The 19,994-nt window shown below is 50.4% G+C and overlaps 6 protein-coding genes across 6 annotated transcripts; 1 reads left to right on the forward strand and 5 right to left on the reverse strand.

Annotated features, from left to right (window-relative positions):
• Positions 1-1,204: 1,204 nt before the first annotated feature.
• On the reverse strand, positions 1,205-3,721 carry Z518_06241 (uncharacterized protein; the record flags this gene model as incomplete). The annotated part of the gene is made up of 4 exons (XM_013417051.1): positions 1,205-2,005; positions 2,061-3,002; positions 3,065-3,378; positions 3,445-3,721. 4 exons carry the CDS (start codon positions 3,719-3,721, stop codon positions 1,205-1,207), a joined length of 2,334 nt encoding a protein of 777 aa, XP_013272505.1.
• A 2,419-nt stretch (positions 3,722-6,140) lies between these two features.
• On the reverse strand, positions 6,141-10,373 carry Z518_06242 (uncharacterized protein; the record flags this gene model as incomplete). Its single annotated transcript, XM_013417052.1, has 1 exon — positions 6,141-10,373. The coding sequence occupies one exon, from the start codon at positions 10,371-10,373 to the stop codon at positions 6,141-6,143; it is 4,233 nt and encodes a 1,410-aa protein (XP_013272506.1).
• A 380-nt stretch (positions 10,374-10,753) lies between these two features.
• Positions 10,754-12,734, forward strand: Z518_06243 (uncharacterized protein; the record flags this gene model as incomplete). The annotated part of the gene is made up of 2 exons (XM_013417053.1): positions 10,754-10,941; positions 10,991-12,734. The coding sequence occupies 2 exons, from the start codon at positions 10,754-10,756 to the stop codon at positions 12,732-12,734; spliced, it is 1,932 nt and encodes a 643-aa protein (XP_013272507.1).
• A 573-nt stretch (positions 12,735-13,307) lies between these two features.
• On the reverse strand, positions 13,308-13,907 carry Z518_06244 (uncharacterized protein; the record flags this gene model as incomplete). The annotated part of the gene is made up of 1 exon (XM_013417054.1): positions 13,308-13,907. The coding sequence occupies one exon, from the start codon at positions 13,905-13,907 to the stop codon at positions 13,308-13,310; it is 600 nt and encodes a 199-aa protein (XP_013272508.1).
• A 1,439-nt stretch (positions 13,908-15,346) lies between these two features.
• Positions 15,347-17,140, reverse strand: Z518_06245 (uncharacterized protein; the record flags this gene model as incomplete). The annotated part of the gene is made up of 1 exon (XM_013417055.1): positions 15,347-17,140. One exon carries the CDS (start codon positions 17,138-17,140, stop codon positions 15,347-15,349), a length of 1,794 nt encoding a protein of 597 aa, XP_013272509.1.
• A 724-nt stretch (positions 17,141-17,864) lies between these two features.
• Z518_06246 (uncharacterized protein) lies at positions 17,865-19,364 on the reverse strand (the record flags this gene model as incomplete). The annotated part of the gene is made up of 1 exon (XM_013417056.1): positions 17,865-19,364. The coding sequence occupies one exon, from the start codon at positions 19,362-19,364 to the stop codon at positions 17,865-17,867; it is 1,500 nt and encodes a 499-aa protein (XP_013272510.1).
• Positions 19,365-19,994: the final 630 nt, after the last annotated feature.

Below are 19,994 nucleotides of genomic sequence, written 5' to 3' on the forward strand. Positions count from 1 at the left end.
TCGAAAGACCACGTAATTGAGCCGGCCACCCTGGTCTTGGCGACTCTTGGCGGCGCACACATGCGGCCGTACGACGATTCACGTGATTGCGACCCCTCGGGATCCGGAAAATCTATAATCCGACGACTCTGGCGCCATCGGATCCAGTCCACGGGCCAACCGTCGGGCCCTCGTGTCACGTGATTAGCTAAGCCTCCAGAAAATCTATAATCCGTAATCCTGTGGTTGACCCATCGGATCCAATCCACGGCCCACCCAGGAATGGGTAGAGCGCGGCCGTAGCCCGGAAAATCTATAATCCGAGGGCCAATCACGTGCTCTAGTTGGCCAACCCCATCGGATCCAATCCACGGCCCACTCAGGAATGGGTAGAGTGCCGCCTTTGTCTGCCAGACCGCCCTGATCGGATCCAGTCTATGGACCACATGGGGACGATGTTAATCACGGTGTCCTGTGCTGTACGATATCGTCCATCGGATCCAGTCCATGACCTGTGAAGTAGACGACGGTATACCCAATTAGGAAAGCCGACAACGATATCGGCGATATATCTAGCAAATGCTGATAGATTGGGCTCAGATATCGGCGATGAGAATATACAGCTCGCGATTTCGACCCCATGTCATAATAACTGTGTTGTTCTAAAAGTATAGTCCAAGTCCCGTTCTTGGGGCGGAGATCATGCTCGACGACGCGATCCGAGGGCCGTAACACCAGTACATCTAGTTCCGCAGGCAGATTAGGCAGCATCTCTACAGTCTCGATCGTATTTTGCATAAAACTTACACTGTGTCCCGAGTAGTGGTACTGGTGGCCGCGGTAGTGACAGACCATCATTTGCGCATGTGACCGGGCGATGATGATCTCCTCGACTTGGGTCAGCGCGGGCGCAGCTCTCCCGGGTCGCGGGCCGGGGGGTTTGGAGTCTAGAAGAAGCTTCGCTAACGCTACGCTTTAATAAATTTTACCTTAATTTGATTTGAATTTATCTGGATACGATTTATCTATTTGTAAGCCTCCATCAAAGGGCTCTCTGGGAAATCCCGTTCACATCTCTCAATTATCCTTTTCCTTCCCAGAGAGCCGAATTTTCCTCGCAAAACCGCTTCATCACTGTCGACTGAAAGGTGACTTCGCCTTCCTGCCGTTCTGTGTTGGAGACGGGACATTTCTTTCCATGATAAGCTAAGGGGAATGCTCTCGATCATCCTGTCCGTTTAGATCTGCTTGGCGCCTGTACGAGACGAGGTTCTGCAGCCAAATTTCCCTCCTTATCCATATCCCACAACAAGATATGACGTGACCCGACAACAATAACAAAGTGTGCCTGCAGCTCCAGACTGTCTTTCTCCACCTTTTGCTGTATTTCAGTGCTCTTGATATAATCTCTTAGCTGCCGGGCCTCATTTGCCATAACCCATGATCCAATTGTTCCTTGATGGTGTATGTCCCAAGTGGCGAATTTAAGCTCAAGAATTTTAGAGAGGTCGTAGTTGCGCAGGATGTCTGCTTTAGCGAGAGTCGCATATCTGTCGACACCCTCTATATCTAGGAAGTTAATTCGATAGAACTTCCATTCGGTAACAATCAGTTGTCCGGGAACCTGGAGGATAAGATCGATACGACCGTTTGTTTTATTTGGCTTTATCACCTTGAATTCTGCGCGTGGAGCAAGAAAATGGTTTTGCAGCAGGCTGAAATAGAAGCTATCCCGATGAGCTGCTTCATTCGTTTGGGTAAGATCTTGGGTGGTGACGTCTCGTTGCATCATCAATTCTCGATAACAACCCAACGTTTGTTCAAGCTCTCCGTAGTCCACGAGATACCGAAGTGCTTCTGAGAGAGAGTTACACAGACCATACTTTCGGAGGACCGCGAGAGCGATACGATCTGCCGCAACCCTATTCGGTATCTTAAGGTGCGTTGTCGGCTTTTCTGGGTGAAACGTAAGGCCGCCAAAGTAGATAGTTAGTGAACGCCACGAAGAATAATCTTCATCCTCATTCTAAAAGAGATATAGGTTAGCAGAAACGGGAACTGAGGCTAAAGTATTAGCATACCAAGTCTCGAAGTGTAAATTCAGGTCTGAATCGGTCGTATTCGACGGGCATAAAGTTCCCTTTTCCGTCACATTCCAGTGCTTTTTCGAAGTCTCTTATCACTGGCGTCGAAGCAGCAAATCTATTAAGAAACTGTTCAGATACTTCAGAGTTTTCCGGGTCTCGAGTCTCTGGTGTGTCTCCGTCGATACGACACTGAAGATATGCTAAGCACGTCTCCGTGTTGTAAACAGTTTCGACCGTTTTATCTTTACAGAAATGATATCCGTTGAAAAATTTAGTCATTTCTGAAAGAAAACCGTTGTAGACTTCAGGATCTTCGTAGATTCCCTTTAGGGCGTCTTCCAAGTCCGAGTATGTTAAACCACAAAGCCCGGCCAGATTCTTATTGAATGACACATTTTTTGTCACATTGAACGCACTGCCCAGACTGGATAAGGAGAGCGGTGAGATCCCTGTGATGAAAATCCTTCGGATGTCCCCCCGTGCGCACAATCTCTTCATCATAGACCAGAAAGATTTGAAAGTACGTCCGACTTGTGTATCATCCCAATCGACCCCGGTTTCTCGGGCGGTCTTGGGTGGTTTGATGTAGTTGTTGGGAAAAGCATCGTACTCATCAACGAGCACGTAGATCCTTTCAATACCGGCAAGTCGGTCGTCCTGCTCAATCGCATTTCGAACTACCATGGCACAATTCTTAAGACTGGAGTTAGGGTTTTCACTGTCAATATGTTGACACAGATCAGTAAAGTTTCCGCCCAAGTATACAGCATATTGGTTATAGAAGTCCTTAATGGCCCCGTTTAAGGACGTCATGAGTGCTTTATTCGCCTCCGTAAGGTCTGGGCTGGCGTTGACTTCGGAAAAGTCGAATGTCAAGACGAAGTACTTTCCGGGGCTCACCTTTCTTTCATCGATATCTTTTTGCACATCGAGACCCTAGAATGATTGAAAAAGATGTAAGTTCTCACATCAAGGTAATTAAGGATACAGTTACGTACCTTGTACAGCCATCGATGTTCATCTGCATACTGAAGGCCGTGGAAATGTTCCAGCATCCTAATTGTTAGTGTTTTGCCGAACCGACGTGGGCGGCAGAAAAGTATGAACTCGTCGAGTTTGCCCAACTTGGAGATGTAGCCGGTACGATCGAAGTAAGCCTGGCCCTCTCTCTGTAGAAGATTGGGAAAATCCTTTGCTCCGGATCGGAAGTACTCTAGTTCGCCGTTGATTATTAGGCTACCATTGTCAACTCGGGTTCTCTTTGGCGAAGGAGCCATCTCGGGCGTATGCTTTCTCTTCCTCGTCTCGGGGCCTGCAATGAGATGGGAGATGGATTAGTGTAAAGAGAACGGTAAAGAGGCGTGGTCAGTGGACATACCAGTAGTCTTCCCTTTCGCGACCTCGCTCGCCAGCATCGCGAGACTCTTGCTAATCCCAACTGACAGCTCGCATTCATTTCTAAAGAACCCCATGTCGCCAGCAGAATTAACAAAGATATTCTTGTTGATATTTGCGGTTTTAAATCTCTCAAGACCTTCGCCTTTGAGCAGTCCCGGTCGCTCTTGGTCGATCCATTTGAGTAGGTCGTCTGCATCCCATTCGTTTATCTCGTCGATTGCGAGCTTGCTGTGGCTGGCTTGCTTGGGGTCGTCCATGGCGGTTGGTAGGACGGCGTATCAAGCGGAGTGAAACGAGCAGCCACAGACTTAGGAAGGAGGCGTAGAAGTGGAGGCAGAGAGACAAAAGGTTTAACGGCCAACAAATGGACGGTATTAGGGTCACGACTTCGAGGTGTGGAGAAACGTTTGTCGTTTTATCAAAGGGTGCAAGTTGCGACATTGCCAAGCCAATTCCCCACGTGACAATGCCAAGAAAATATCACGTGATATTACGTGATCACGCGAGGCATCGCTGTAATTTTACGGAGGACTTGTCCTCGTGTTAGATAGAACAACTAGGGGTCGCGGACAGGATATTCCGCGGGGGGTGAAAGCGTAGCTTTTGTCTTTTGGGGCAAGCCCCCAAAACCCCCATGCCTCGCTGCGCTCGAGTCGTCACGTGATTGAGCCGGCTACATTGGCCTTGGCAATTCTTGGCGGCGCACATATGCGGCCCTACAACGATTCACGTGATTCGCAAAGTCTCGGGGATCCGGAAAATATATAATCGGGCTACTGCCAAATCCTTTGCTCTGATTGGCCGACTCCGTTGGATCCAATCCATGGTCCACCCAGGAATGCCGCCCTGATCGGATCCAGTCTATGGATCACCTGTGGATGATTTCATACACCCTGCGCGGGCTAATTGCTACGCGCTACCTCTGTTATCCACCGGTTCATTTCCATGTGTCCGGCTCAATCCCTCGCCTTTATAAGACCGTTGCCCCTCCAACAACCAGGTCACCAAGAGCGCTTTCCTGAGTGTTACTGGTCATTCAGCGGTGCAGCAACAACCGGTGCTAGCTCTCGCTCTTTCCTTTAGGGCAGCCATCTCTCTCATGAATTCGTTTTGCAGTCGTCCGGTGGCTTTCACAAATTCAATCACTGCACGAATAACTTTCATGTTCGCCTTTCACTTGTCCCTTGGGCCGTCTAGCCTTTCGTTGAACCAACCCCCAAGAAGATAGGACACATCGCACCATCTTGTGGTTGCCGATTGAATGTGACGTCCATGCTCCACTGTCCATCGTGAGCACTCCACAAGAAAGTGTCGCACTGTTTCCGGTCGTCGGCACCATTCACATAGCTTCGTGTCTATCGTCCCAATGCTGTAAAGGGCACTGTTGAGACGACTTTTCCCCGTGCGTAGCTGTGCCACGATTTGAGCTTCTTCGCGTTCCAGCCCGTCATAGATTCGTCGTGTGTGCGTGCCTGGTAATTAAGGCGCGATCTAACTGTTTCGTATATTGGCCCTCGCGGCTGGTTTCGAACCGGGTTCTCTCGACGTTCAGAAGTGTATTCCCTTCTCGTAGAGCGGCCGACTTTACCGTAGTAGCTGGGGGGATATCTCGATCTAGTTCTGTCGCTTTCTGCGCGTGCTTGTGTGCCAATTCGCTGCCCAAAATGTCCGTATATTTAGGGACCCATCGCAACACGATTCGTGATGCCCATCGCTGAGAGAACCGCTGAAGCCGCAGTAAGATATCTCGACTATCGCTTGTCCACTCTGTTGTCGTGGTTTCGCCAGCACCCGGAGCGCTGACTGGATCACCTGTGGACGATGTTGATCACGGTGCCCTATGCCGTAATCCTTGGCACATGGTCCCGTGACACGTACGATATCCCCCATCGGATCCAGTCCATGGACTATATGTCGACGGCGTTGATCACGGTGTCCTGTGCCATACGATATCGGTATCTGCTAACAACTGATTCGTTCTCCATATATAGTCTAAGTCCCGGTCTTGGGACATAAGGTGGCCACCTCCGTGGGGAACAGGTCATTTGCAATCCGTATTCGTAAGAGTTCCCAACTGGAATCTGGTTGAGATATCATCCTCCCCTTGCTAGAGTTGGTTGACCCTTGGCAGCGTGGACCTGGGTTGGAGACCTGGAGAAGAGCGACTTCCCCCCCACGGGCGGAAGTTAGAAGAAGTCTCCACATAGTAAGACATTTAACCCCCCCGAAGGGCGTGTCGAAAGAGCCTGGCAAGATGGCTCGTAATCGATCGTCAATGAAAGAGAGCGTCTTGAGATCAATTATCGATAATTAGGAACCGACAGCGCGCAAAGGGCGTTTGTAGCGATTGCAGCATTGCTATCGATGTTCGCGTCGAAATGCGAATGGCAAACAGACCGTTCGTCGAAATTGCCGTCGATTCGCCCATGGACTCGTCGAGACGTGAAACCTCGCTCAGATAGATTCAATCAATCAATCCTCTCTCGGTCCTACAACCGGCGAATCGACGGCGCGCCGTGCGAACGGATTCTCTACTAAAACAGGTAACTCTTCTACTATGGTAGAGCAGTGTTCCGAATAGGCGGTCCAAATGGGCTGGGCCTGGACCGCCCGCCAAGACCAAAGTATGGGCACGGGCATCCCAGATCCATCATTTATCGATATGGGATTCGATTCTCACGATCTGTGTTGGCATGATTGCGACTCCGAATTGACAGTGGAGTCCAAGTCATGGCCCCTAATCTTTTCTTTTTTCGGAGTGGGGAAAAATTGGTCCATTCTCTTCCGTTGTCTGATCATAATCAGTCTTTCCGGAAGATGTGTGGGTGATTTCACGATGTGGCGGAAGTTGCCAGAAACAGCCTTCAGTCGAGGAGCGCGAGAGATTGCGCTCCTGGTGCGTGGTGGTAGGGCCTGAATTTTCCTGAGATTCAAAGATCCTCTTTTTGGGGGCTGAGTGAGCTCATCCCATTTGGAGTTCCGCTCGTCACGGAGTCGTTTTCGGGCTTCCGCCCTCGCTTCTAAACGATCATCATAAATATCAAACAGTGCACCGTCCTTCGGAGACCGAGACGGCCTTGTTAAGTTTGCATCAGGTGAAACTGCTGGATGACCGAAATACATGTCACTGATCGTGCGAGGGTGGGATGCATCACGACGTATAAGCTCCATGGTCTTGAGAAGACGATTCTCCTCTCTTTCCACTCGTTTCTGGAGTTGAACGTTGTCCTCGAGAAGTTGCTGCATTTCCACGGCTATGGGTGATCTGGTGACTTGTCCTTCCAATTGTTCAGCGCTCTGAATATCTTGAACTCGTGCAGTCTCGCCATCACTATTCTCGGAGGAGGGAGAGGCCTTGCCTTTCAAGGCGTCCGTCAGTCCGTCGAGACCGGTGATGGGAATATGATCAAGAGGAGATTTGCTTCCCAAAACGCCTGAACGATCTGGTCGTTGGGGCTGACGCGGGCGCTTCGGCAAATCACGGCCGAGTCGTCTGTTCCGAAGAAGAACGCCTTGGGCCCGGTCCTTATAATAGGGCAGACTTTGAATCAAACGAAATGTTCCGGGGGAAGCTTGCAGGAGCTTTAACTTGTTGGATCTGTCGCCCCCCGCCTCGAGTTGGCTCGACTTTATAAGGACGGTCGCCAGATATACCGTGGTGAGATATGTTGGCATTAGTTGGCTTTTGTTTTGCTTCTCGATAGTTTCACGGCGGAACACTTTGAGTAATTTATCGGATCCTGTGGCCAATTCTGTAGGGCTTGCCCACTTCCCACGGCGAAGAAGACGCCAGGGTGGAGCATTGGGCAACATCTTCTCTTCGAAGAGTTTAAAAGCCAGAATCCAATGATCTGCATCCTGAGATCGTGTCAACACTTGAAGATAGAAGTTCCAGTTCTTGCTGGTGAGTGCAAATCCCACTTTTTCGAGCATTTCGACGAGTTGAACTGCAGCATGGTGACGGTGCTGGTGATCCAGAGCTCTCAGATAGGCTGTGAGGGCCGCTTCGAGGATATATCTTTGCGAGAAAAGAATCTTCGGGTGTGGCTGATGAAGTGGAGAGTTCGACGGTACCGAAGTTGGAACTATGGAACCGAATGAGGACCCCTGGCCATTCTGAGAGAAATCCACGCCAACGCCCATGCCTGATTGAGGCTGGGCTGGCAAAGTATCTTGCACCTTGTCACCACGACGCTGTTTTCTCTTGGCCAAAGAGTAGGGTGTTGCGTGCTCAATTGCCTGTTCAATTATCTGTCTCCAAATGGCTTCGACATTTTCCCAATCCATTTTGATGGTTGATACCATCAAGCGAGTGGTCAAGAGCTCCATTGACTGTTTGACGTTTCGGTCTAGATCGAGATATGAAGATTGTGCTAAAGACTCGTATCGCTGGAGAAGCGTGTCAGCTTGCCTGATTTGCCCCTTCACCGTCAAGACTTTGGTGAGAAACTCCAAATAGATTGCAGGGAGGGCATCAATTGGTCGGCGTCGGTTGAACCCAGGCTGTGGTAGATTAGTCGCGCGATCTTCATTTGTGATTGCATGCAAAATCTCCGCCAGATAGTCGGCCGCAAAATGCGGTTTTTGATCACCTTCGAGACTTCGACGGCCCTGCAAATGAAGCATAGCCAAACGTGGACTGGCGCCTATCCTTGGAAATCTTTCAACCATTTCCTGGTAGATCACATTGGCCATATCACGATTGCCTTCCATCGCGTAGCCGTAGAGAGCAATCGCATAATGGAAGGAGGTGGCCGCCAGTTTTTGACTCAAACTTAGGGTTCTCAAGATGTGGACGGCCTCCTGAGTCTTGCCAATGACCACCAGTGTGGTCATCAAAGTCGAATAAGTCATATCGTCTGGCTGGACGCCCAGTGCTTGCATGCGACGTTGAAGTCGGAGCACGGAATCGGTGTCTCCCTTGAACGCGTAATACCTCAAGAGGTAATTCCATGGTTTGACAGCCTCCCCTTCGAAGTGGGTTTGAGCGGTGGTCTCTGCTATCCGTTCCGCCGTCTCTGCCTGATCGTTGAGACAATATGAATGGATCAAGCCGGCCATCATTTCGTGGGAACCTTTGATGTCGTGTTTCTGTGCGAGATCGATAATGTCGAGCACAGCGTTAGTATCACCGAGGTTTGAATGTATTCCCATAAGGTTGACAAAGGTGTAGACATTAGGGACTACCCCTTCAGCCTTCATTTGATCGAAAACATCCCAGGCTCGACAAGGGTCACCCGATCTTGCATGGGCATACAGAAGAATGTTCCAGCAATATAACGTCGGCTGAATTCCCCATTCTTTCAGTCTCCGGAATTCCCTTTCCGTTCCTTCAACATCGGCCAGACGAGCATGTACATACATGAGCGGCGTGTAGTAGGCGACATCTGTCGGTCTTGAATGGGTCTGGCAAAGTTCGATGAACACCTTTTGAACCCCGTCGACATCCCCTTGCTCGGCAAGAGCGGTCAGAACTCTCTGGTAGCTCATTTTGTCGGGAAGACCGTGGCTCTGGGCAAATTCGTGCAGGAAGTACATGTACACTTCAGCAGGGGCAGCTTCCTCATGATGTATCGACAAGAGAGAGCCGTAGACGCTCCTGAGGGGCTTATAATCGGGAAAATTCGACCGCAAATAGCGGTAGACGAGTGTAGACAATCCACCTTTGTCAGGTCTTTTGGCCGACTTCAGCAAGGTTTGGATTGAAGTGACCAGGATATATGGATTGATCTGCCTTAGATCCCGGAAAACATCAAGTATTCCAAGTAATCCTTTCGGGGTGATTAAACTCATCAGCCTGCCGCTCTTCAAAAGGAGATACACGAGTTCTTTACCAAGAGCAAGCAAGGTTCCCGCCTGACTCATGATGATGGGTTCCTTGGCCAGGAGCATGTCTCCCAGGTTTTTTATCGCTGACGGCATATTTTCGTGGTGGTCCACTTCCTTCAAAAGGGGATCAAAAAGGGAAGAAGCAGATAAAACCTTATCGGCCTCCGTCAGCGGCTTGAAAGACGTGATCCAAACCCGGGCGGCGGTCCTCCACAAGCGGTGGGAAGAGGTGTGCAATAATAAGAATGAGCTGCAACCATGATTCAACTTGCGGGTGGTTGCTTCTGTGTTGATGGAAAGAGCCACACGATAGTTTTCCTGTTTGAGGGCTACGCGAACGGCGCTTTCATAATCCCTGGAGGTCCGCTTCCGACGTGGAATGAGGTTGAAGGCGCCTAACGCGGCTTTCTGTCCCTTCCTGGAACCAGAGCCGGATAGAAAATGAAACACTCCTGTCGCGTACACCTGCTGATCGGGAAGTTGGTTGAACAAAGCCCAAGCGACATCAAATTTGTCGACTCCGGCGTTCTCTCCCGAAATATCATGTCCTTCTAGTATGAGTCGAAGCTTTTCCTCAGTCCCGGTTGCCTTCTTGGAGATATTCTCATTCGCCAATTGCTCGTACAAATCTTTCGAAGATGAAGATTCTATGTGCGGGGCGGTGTCTTCCGTGGGAATGGGCTTGCACACACTGTCGTCGCTGCCAACGGGGCCAGGATTTGGGCCAGTCGACGCTTTGCGGTGAGGCTTTGCAGTCCTGGTATATGTTCTTGATGATCTTGCGAGGGAAAGTGGTTTTCTTGTCAGGATTCGACGCCGGATTGGATGGCTTCTTTCATCCTGCTCCTTTGGCCAGCAGGTCCTACGACTTGTGGGCCCATTGTCGAGATAAATTCGACTTTGCGGCACACTCCCAACACTCTTGAGGTATGCCGGCCACCAGGGAGGTACTGTGAGTGTATCTCCTTCATTTTTCCAGAATGATGACCCCAGAGCCCGAAAGCTGCGAATCGGTGGCTCGAGACGCCGAAGAAAGAGGTGAGAAGCTGGTTCAACGCATGACGAGGTGCGTTCTAGCATTCAAACGGTTCAAATTTTCCTGTAAAGATAGCGGGGAGGTGTCGGGTGGATGGCGGTCGAAATATTATACAGATCATGCGATTCCAATCCACGGCGCACAGATGGAGGGAATGCACGGTAGCGAAGGGGTAAAAAAAAACTCATGTAGGAGGAAGAGAAACCATGAACATCAGCGATGAGGGGTCCAAGGAAGGAGAAGTGAAGTAATGACGATGAAAATATGCATGGACATGAATGAATGATTGACATTTTTTAAAAATATATCGGGGTCTTTGAATCCTGGTCGCCGACCTTTCCATCACCCACACAAAAAGTATTTCGCCCCTCTTCCTGTATCCATTTTCCACCCAACGGCCAGACTGGTCCCTATCAGCCACGACATGAATATCACTAGTTCAGTTGTTTCAGAGCGTGATCGGGCTTTATTGGGGGGAGATTATAATGCATACCATTCTCAGACCACCCGCAGAATTCATAATCTGCGCAGGCGACTGGGGGCCGCAAACCGTGGTCGAAAGTATACCCCGAAATCTCCAGTGACCGCAGAGAACGTTGCCAAAAACGCAGAGTGGGAGAACCGGTCTTTCAAACTCGACTGTAAGCTGATCTGTGTCTAGATGGGTGCCACTCTTGCTTGCCAGTGCCGAACGGGCATGGGCAAATGCGATGGCCATGAAAGCTGCTCAATCTGCCGAAAACACCCAGAGGCCTATGCCGGGATCAACGAAACGACAGATCGCTTCGAGACTCAGACGAGCTATCATCTACGCGGAAAATCTCGTCAACATCCTCCAAGACCGTACCATGACCGGAGCAACCGATCTAGATGACTTGGAGGCAAAATCATATCAGTCGATGCTGAGGGGGAGCCTGGATTTCGAAAAGGGACGATGGCAAGCTTGCATTGAAAACTATTCTGTTGCACAGGTTGTGTATTCGGCGCTGTCCCGAACTTCCAAAACCGACATCTACAAGGATCTATTGTCCGGAGTCGTGGAACCGAGCATTCGATATGCTGCCTATCAGTTGAAAATGCCTCGCACAAAGGCTATCACAGAGATCGCCATTGAAAATTTCCCCAAATCCGAAGCCGAACTGCGCAAAGAAGTGGAAAACATCAACCCGCAAGCGTTTTTATTAGGGACGGAGACCGCTCCAACCAAGGAAGGGCCGAAAGAGCTTCCATCTACGATCTCCTGGAGAGGCAGAAAAGTGAAGCTTGAAGATGCCAGTATTTCCCAAGCACTGGAGATCTCCCAGGAACGGGAAGAGGCCTTAGCCACAGCGTACAAATCTTTCCGACAAGGATCGTTGAGCGCCAGAGACCTCGCGACTGCATACGAGGAAGTAATCACAGCCCGTCAAGATGCTGCAGACGCAACCAAAACCGCCATTGACGAGCTCGTCGCCGAAGGTGTCGATCCTGGTGACGTTCGCATGCAATCTTTGCAAATCACTCGCACCGCCGTCAACTACGCCGTCGTCGAATGGAGAATCGGCCGCAACAGAGTCCTGTGTGGCTCCGAAGACGGTCTGGCCTTCGAATCCGAAAAACCGAAACAAATACTGAAGCCACGCAAAGATGGCAAGCCTCGTACGCCAAAGGAAGAGAGTTCTGGACGTAAACTATCTCGTCTCCGCGAGCGAGTAGCGCTGTACGATTCGATCCTACAGAATCTCGAAGCTGTCAAGGAACTACCAGGTGTGATGGCAGATAGTGCGTTTGTGGAAGAACTCGACGCAAAAAGGGCATATTTCCGCTCCTTGAAATGTTTGGCCATCGGTCGCTCGCACGCGATCAACGATAAGATTCCAAACGCACTGGCTCTCTACGCGCGAGCATCAGACCTGGCACGAACTGTACCGACTCAGTTAGGGGCTGAACCTGCTGCCAGCTCGTCTTCGTTGGACTCGCCGCCCAAACTCGATCTTTCATCACAGAACTTGCAACAGACAACCTCTACACTCGGCAAACTAGTCACGCAATACCGCGCCTTGGCAGAACTGAAAAAGCTCACTCAACAACAAACCCCCCCATCCGCCAACAAGGATGACCGACGCACCGATGCCACCACTATCAAACCTGCCCCGCTGATTGAACGACTCGACCGCAATGAGTACCTCGACAACATCGACTTGACGAATCTGGTGAATTACCCGCCCAAGCTACGGCCCGTGCCTGTGAAGCCGCTCTTCTTCGACCTCGCGTGGAATTACATCGTATATCCGGGCCAAAAACGTGGCGTGGAAGAGGAAGACATCAAGGCCGGAGCTGTGAATGGAAAGGTGGACGAGCGGGATACGGTGATGGAAGAAGCCCCGAAGCCGGCGAAGAGGGGCTGGTTTGGGTTTGGACGATGATAGCCTGTAGAGCCGAGAGCTCGGGCATGTGTTTTTCTGCTGGAGAAAAGTATAGAACCACACTTCGTCTCCCGGTCTGTGGGAGCGAAAAAGGTTCAAGAAAGGGCTGACCACGCAGCTCAGCACAATCCCACAGCACCCTATCCCGACTCAATCAAGTTTTCGCCCTAGAAACACCTAACACTCAATTCTATCACGCCGGCGAAGCTTCTATCTTTGCATACTTTTGTCTTGTGTTGCCCCGGGATCCCTTACAGATCAGCCTTGCCGTTCACGTCCTGCATATTGTTGTGCAAACTGACATATTCCGCGCGGGATGAAGTCGTGAGACGAATTTCCAGGGCAGATTGAATCCCTTCGTATTGTCTGCTGCCCGTACGCCATTCCTTCCCAAAAACCAGTGACTCGTGCTGCTGGGGGACTATCCGCCGAGTAAGATAGGTGGCAGAGCAAGCGCTTTAACCAAAATGTCTTTAGTGCGATATCTCCACCGCCATGAAGAAATAAATGGTATCACCACCCTGCGGGCATCCAATTTCGAGAACGATTCTTTCGAGAGTCTGATATATGGATTCAAACCTTCTCCTGGAAGATCATAGTTCTCCGCCGCCAAATGATACCCGCATCATGGTCATCACAGAAATGTTCCGTCTCGTCGTGCTTTGAATTGTCGTGTAATGGTCCGCTCTGGCCCTGAGCAAGTGGATATGAATGTCTTCTCCATGGAGCTTGCTGATCCTCGAAAACACAGCTGGACCTAACCTGCAGATCTCGAGGTTCCCCCACTACCTCCATCATCTGTTCCTTCTTTCCGTAAGCTGCCCGCTCTGCTCTTTCAACATCTGCCTTTGCCGCTAAAACCCCACTTGTCAAAAAAGGAGGTTTGAGGCATTCAATATCGGCAAAGGAATCCAGAAACTCAATAACGGGGGCTTGTTGGTATGGAATATTTGAGTTCTTGAGATGCAGATCTTGTTTTTCAAGGCTCTGCTTGTTGATGATTGAGTACGAAGTACAATTTTCTGTGTCGGAGGCCGGAGTTCGAAGACGAGACCGCCGAATGATAAGAAGAATGCAGACAATGAGGCAGGTACTGAGCGCATATGTTGCGTGAGATCCAAAGAAGTTTCCAAATACGAAACATCCGAAGGAACTGATGGTGTGCGCGGCCATGATGGGACACGAAAAGAGGTCAACTAAATCTTTGATCAGAGCATCTTTCACGCGACCATCTCCACGTGTGACAGGCGAGCAAGGTAGAAAAAGGAGCAACAAGACCTACCTCTCGGATATTTGGGAAATAGTGCCGGTTTTATGGTTGAGTCTCGGTGTGCGCCTTGGTTATGGGGCGATGTATAACATAGCATGGATGCGAGGTCGTCGGCCACATGGCCAATGGGGGAAGACGTCGGAAATGATTTTAGCGGGCAGATCTAGATCCCTGGCCTTGTCGCTGTAAGTGAAGTCAAGCTGGCACGAATCGCTAAGCATAGAAGCGAGTGCGACTCCCGCGTGGCTGGCTGGAAGTGGAAAGCAGCGAAGCCAAAGTCAAAGTTTCTCCGCAGGGTTGAACAAAAGGCAACAGGGCGATTCGAGGAGGAACATGTCCTGTGTGGCAAAATTGCGAGATCCGATCAACGAGAATGGACAAATTCAGCTGCATGAGATGACGGAATTGGAACTGACCGAATAGGCTCGTGAGGTGCGATGGTGAGAATGAACTCAGCTCAACAAGAGAGACGCCCTCAAATGGAGAAAGATGGTCTCTCGTTTTCAAATTTTGCCTGGCCGAGAACCGACGAGACCGGCTGCTTGTCAGGCTTTCAGCTGGTGTGGTTACGCCACAGCGGAGTCGAAGCTATAACTAGGCGAAGCCTATCCGACGGTCAAACCACCGGAGTCCCCATTCCCGTCGTGTTGACGTGATATTTCTAGGGGAAATCTTACGTGAATCAGAGGACGCCAGGGAAGGAGAAACGTCGAGGAAAGTGATGATGATGGTGGTTGTAGTTGATGAAAGGAGGGGAAGAAAGCAGAAGCGCAAAGGAGGTGGGTCAATTTGTAATGACAAGCTATTTGCCCGATTCGGACTTTATAGGATGTACCCCCATTGGCAGCCTCCTGTCAATATTCCCAAGGCTAGTACTGCCGTGGTTACTATTAGTTCTCTTCGCGTCACTATTGTTCGAAGACTTGTGCAACAAGCCAAGTTCCAATAGACGTTCAGGTGCGGGATCAGAAAAGCCACCGCAGTCCATATCAATGTGGCCGGGTAAATCAAAGAAAAAACCAACGTTCATTATTCATCATTCGCTTAATTAAACTTTACTTAGCATCTCGAACCGGAATTCTATGTACCTGCTACGATAAGCCTATCGCAACGGAGCTTCTTAAGCCCCGACGCCTCTCAGATACACACCTCCAGCAAAATAAAGAAAGAATCTAACAAGGAGGGTCAACAGCAAGCACGCAAGTCTGACTGTCGATCACAAGCGTGGCGAAGTCGACGATGCGAGTTCTTGTTCCTCCAGCCTGGCCGCTCCGGATTCAGTTGTCAGGATACAATGGATATACCTTCCAGTGCTCCAAACTTTGTGTCCTAAACTTCCAACTCAGCCAGCAACCTTCATAACCTTCTCTTCCACATTTGTGGCCTTGGGCCGCTCCATTTCACCACTATTTCTCCGAGACGTGCTCTCTACCAACTTCTTTAATGTCTCTGGAGCGTCTTCTTTGGTCATGATAACCTCAACGATGCACAGGCCTTTTCCTTGCTGCAGCTTTGGCTCGGCCAGGATTGCATTCAACTCGCCCCAAGTTTCAGCTCGTTTGGTGAAGACAGGATACTCAGGGTCGTCTTTGGGTGCGCCAAAGTAGTTTGGTGCCTCCAAATATCTCCATGGCTGGATATCATTGTAGCCCGCCTTCATGCCGTGGACCCATCTCTCGGTGGTGTATCCGTCATTGTTCATGACAAAAATGACCACATCAAGGCGGTTGCGGATAATGTCCGAAAATACTTGGGCTGTCATTTGCAGACTGCCGTCGCCCTCGAAGAGGATCGTTCGTCCTTGAGGTCGAGTCCCTTCGGCCATCATCTCGCGCTGGGCTAGAGCCGCGCCTGCGCAAGCCCCTAGCATATAGCCAATGGACGACCAGATTGAGGAGTTGATGAGGGTGGTGTTCGCGGGAAGCACAAGGTCTCGTCCACCAAGAGACGGAGTGCCCGTCTCCGTCAGGACAATGTCACCTGATCGGAGGAAGGTGGAGACTCGTTGCCAGAATGTAGCTTGTTCGATCATGTCATTCTGTCCAGGAGATGGAAGTGCTTTCAATTGGGCTCTGAGGTCACCCAAGTCCAGGTCAGGCTCGCATGTGGGAAGTTTGCTCTTATCAAGTCGAGAAAGGATCTTCCGCAACAATGACTTGACATGCAGATTGTGATACTTGGTCCCTTCAATTTCGACAAAATCCCGATCAAACGTGATGGCTGCTTTGGGATCGGGGATCGTACTGAATCCATATGTGTTGATATCACTGTTTAGTGGACCTAGTCTGAGAACTAGATCACATCGACGCGCCCAAGGCATATAGATTTGGTTGCCTGCGAGGCCGGCGTAGATGCCATGGAAATTAGGATAGGTTTCGTTGACAATACTCTTGCCAAATGGGGTGGTAGAGGTCGGGAATCCTGTCACCCGAACCAGTTCATCAGCTTCCTTGCTGATTCCATATCGTGATGTGAAGCCGTCGACAACGATGAAAGGCTGCTTTGAAGCATAGATCTTGCTCAGAATCAGTTCGACCTCGGTGTCCTCAAAGCCTTCATCATTAATTGGAATGGACAGGTCGATCGGTTTCTCGAGGTCTGCTGCTGAAACTCTTGCCTTGACCATATTGGTAGGCAGTTCAATGTAGACCGGTCGACTGTGCAAGACACATGCTTGAAGGCATCTATCAATTTCTGCCGTGGCGGTATTGGGATCTCTTAAGTTCGCTTGAGCCACCGTGACCTTTGCAGCCATTTCGGCAAACACTCGAAAGTTCCCATCTCCCAGGGAGTGATGCATGCAAAATCCTGCGTCCTGAATATTTGTCGGAGTCGTCCCCACAACGTGAATGATGGGAGCCATCTCCGAATATGCTCCAGCGATGGCATTAATTGCAGAGAGTTCACCCACGCCAAAAGCGGTGACCAGGGCGGAAGCTCCCTTGATCCTGCTGTAACCATCGGCAGCATATCCCGCATTGAGCTCGTTGGCATTGCCAACCCAGGCAAGGCCTGCTGGCTCGACATAGTCGAGGGCGGTCAAATTGTAGTCTCCCGGAACGCCATGAACGGCTCTGACTCCAATTTGATGAATCCTCCTGAAGAGGTATTCTGCAAGGTCGATATGACTGGCCATTTTGGTTCTTAAAAGTGTTGTTGCCCAAGAGTCTGATTTGGAATAGGAAAAGGAGATTAGAATCCTCGCCTGCCTCCCCAAAACCACGCTGACACTCGGGACTCTGGCTAGATATACAGGAAAGGGGATGATGGCCTTGTCTTACAACCTCGCAGCGGGGTTAGGAGGTCCTCGGCAGATAGAGGAGCATGACGGGAGGCCTTGAACGGAAATTATGCAGCCGGTGACAAATACATCAACGAATTGAATCCGTGAGGATCGATCGATACCTGCAATACACGTCAGTCGAGGCGAATGTGAGATGGGGTCGAGGAAACTGGGAATGGATAGAGATGGTTGAAGTCGCGGCCAGGTACGGCTGGTCTCGGTTTCCGACGGAAAGATAGCGGGAAGCCCATTCAAGCACAAGGCTCGATGGCCGAATCAAGGATGGAAAAAGACGTCGTGTTAGCAAATCAGTGGACGGGGGCCGGATGCCTCCCATCTCGATCATTTTTGTTCTCCGCGCTCTAGATACCGTTCGATGGCGCTCTCGGGTCAATGCCTTTTTTTTTTTTTTTTGGACGTTGATCCTTCTCCTTCTACTCCGGCCTTCACAGCCTTCACGCCCATCATGCCCTATAATTCGATCAACCTGCTACTCGGAAAAGCCCCACGAATTAAACAATCCAAGTCGATAATCAAGAGATGTATCACAAGAGACGTAGTTGCGTTTCCCGTGCAATTACTCTTCCCGTGCCCGCGCATCTTCAACTGCCTTTTGCCAGTCCGTTAATCGCATGTAGGCTGTCATTATGACGGAAGCACAACCCAACCCAGAACATGGTCCGATCCACATACCGCCCAAGCCCATCTGAGGCGGACCGAATGTCAAAGAAAATGATAACGGAAGGGCAAATAGGTAGTACACGCCAAGGTTCACCCAACCCCCAATTTTCTGTCTTCCAAGGCCACGCAAAAGACCGTTCGAGATGGCCAGAAGGGCGTCGAAAAACTGAGCCGCGGCCGCAATGGGGATGACGGTCGTGATGATCGCACGGACAGCGTCATCTTTTGTAAATATTGCGGCGATGATATGTCGACAGGAGGTCAATAAAATAACATCAAGGGTGCCAATGCATACAAAGATCAGGTAATGTGTTCTCCAAGCCGTTCGAGCCGCATCCAGAGCCCCATATCCGATAAGATTCCCAAACCGGGTCGAAGCCGCAATTGAGATGGGGAAGGGAATGTGATACATTGTCACCACAATGGTCATCAATACCGACTGAGCAGCGAGGGAGGATTCATTGAGATAGCCAGCCGCAATTGTGAGGATATCAAACGCCAGCCATTCAGAGAAGGTCATGAGAACCCCGGGAATGGCCAATCTGACCATCGGACCCCAATTTTGAAATGCTCGCCGAAGGTTTAGTCCCGGCCAGCATTGTAGATTTGACCGAGCAAAGAAGGTAACATAAAGGGCCAGGACCATCGGCTGCAGGTTGTTTGAAATGACAACAGCCCAAGCCGCACCTGCAAATCCCAGGTTCAAGCGGAAAACGAGGAGCCAGTTCCAGAGAATATTCAGAGGGGCACAGATCAATACCACCGCGAGTGACGCGGTAAAATCTCCTTGGGCCTGGCAAAGTCGTTTTCCAGCCTCGAAGATCGCCCAGCCTGGAGCTCCGATCAAGTATATCCTCATGAACGTTCCAGCCAAAACAGCCTCATCCCTTTCGGGAACGAGAGCTGACAAGATCCAAGGAGAGCAGATCCAGATGGTGCCGATAGGAATGGTGACCACGCAAACCAACATACTCATACGCTGGACGTGGAGACCCACAAGGTGCTTTTTCCCGTTCCCGAACGCTTGAGAGGTCAGGGTGTCGAGACTGGTTGCCAATCCTTCGTAGACACAAAGGCCTGTAATGTTGGCGGTCATGGTAGCCAAGGAGGCAGCCCCCAACTCTTTTGTGCCCAAGCGACCAGCCACGAAGACCGTTACAAGGGAAAAGGAGTACTGGAGGATGTAGGTCAATATCAATGGGCCAGAGTATCGAGCTAGCAGGAAGGTTTCAGCCTTCCATGTCGTTTCAAGGTCAGGATTCTTGATAAAAGATGATTCTTCCTCCCCACTGGTACCATAGAGTCTCTGATCAACTTGAACGATGGACTTTCGTACGTCGTCGATTCCATGCTCGTTGAGCAGAGCACTGGTCTCGGAGGCGCGACGGCCAGCCATGTTGTGCAACGTAGGGGGGTGGCTTTCCACGGCTTATCAGACGCCTCTAAGCTTTTCGTTCTCTCCTTCGACAATCAATCATACAAGGTATATCATCGTTGGACAGGGTATCCGTCCTAAAAGAACAGAAAATAATAATTTCTCGGACGATGGGAAGAAGAAACATCCGTTCGTTGAAAATCAGTTTTGGCGGTGTGGAGTTGAGCGAGGATAATCTGGGTGATTGATTAACGCCGGTAGATTCCTCTTGAGGCATAGCGGAGGACGGCGTACGTTGAATCGCGCCATCAGTGGTACAAGTGGTATTTCATCTTCATTGTGGGTCGTTGCAGGTCATTTCCCCGGGGGGAGGGGGGAGTACATCATAGATGTAGATACTGTAGTAGAAGCTCGAGCAAAGAGAGATGTTGATCACACAGAGAGGGATATTTTACATTTGTCTGTTGAAGAATAGCGGTCTTCCCGGATCCTTGTTCAGAACCCAAAGGCCAAAGAACAAGCGTGTTCGGTTCGCGTCAAAGCGACGCCTAATGATTGAAGGAGTGTCCCCGGCGGCGGGGCATGAATTCGGCAGCAGATGCTGCAAGTCAATGGCAAGCCACACTTTTAATTCGTGGCTGGCCTGCAACA

This window comes from Rhinocladiella mackenziei (assembly GCF_000835555.1).
Source record: "Rhinocladiella mackenziei CBS 650.93 unplaced genomic scaffold supercont1.4, whole genome shotgun sequence".
NCBI lineage: Eukaryota > Fungi > Ascomycota > Eurotiomycetes > Chaetothyriales > Herpotrichiellaceae > Rhinocladiella > Rhinocladiella mackenziei.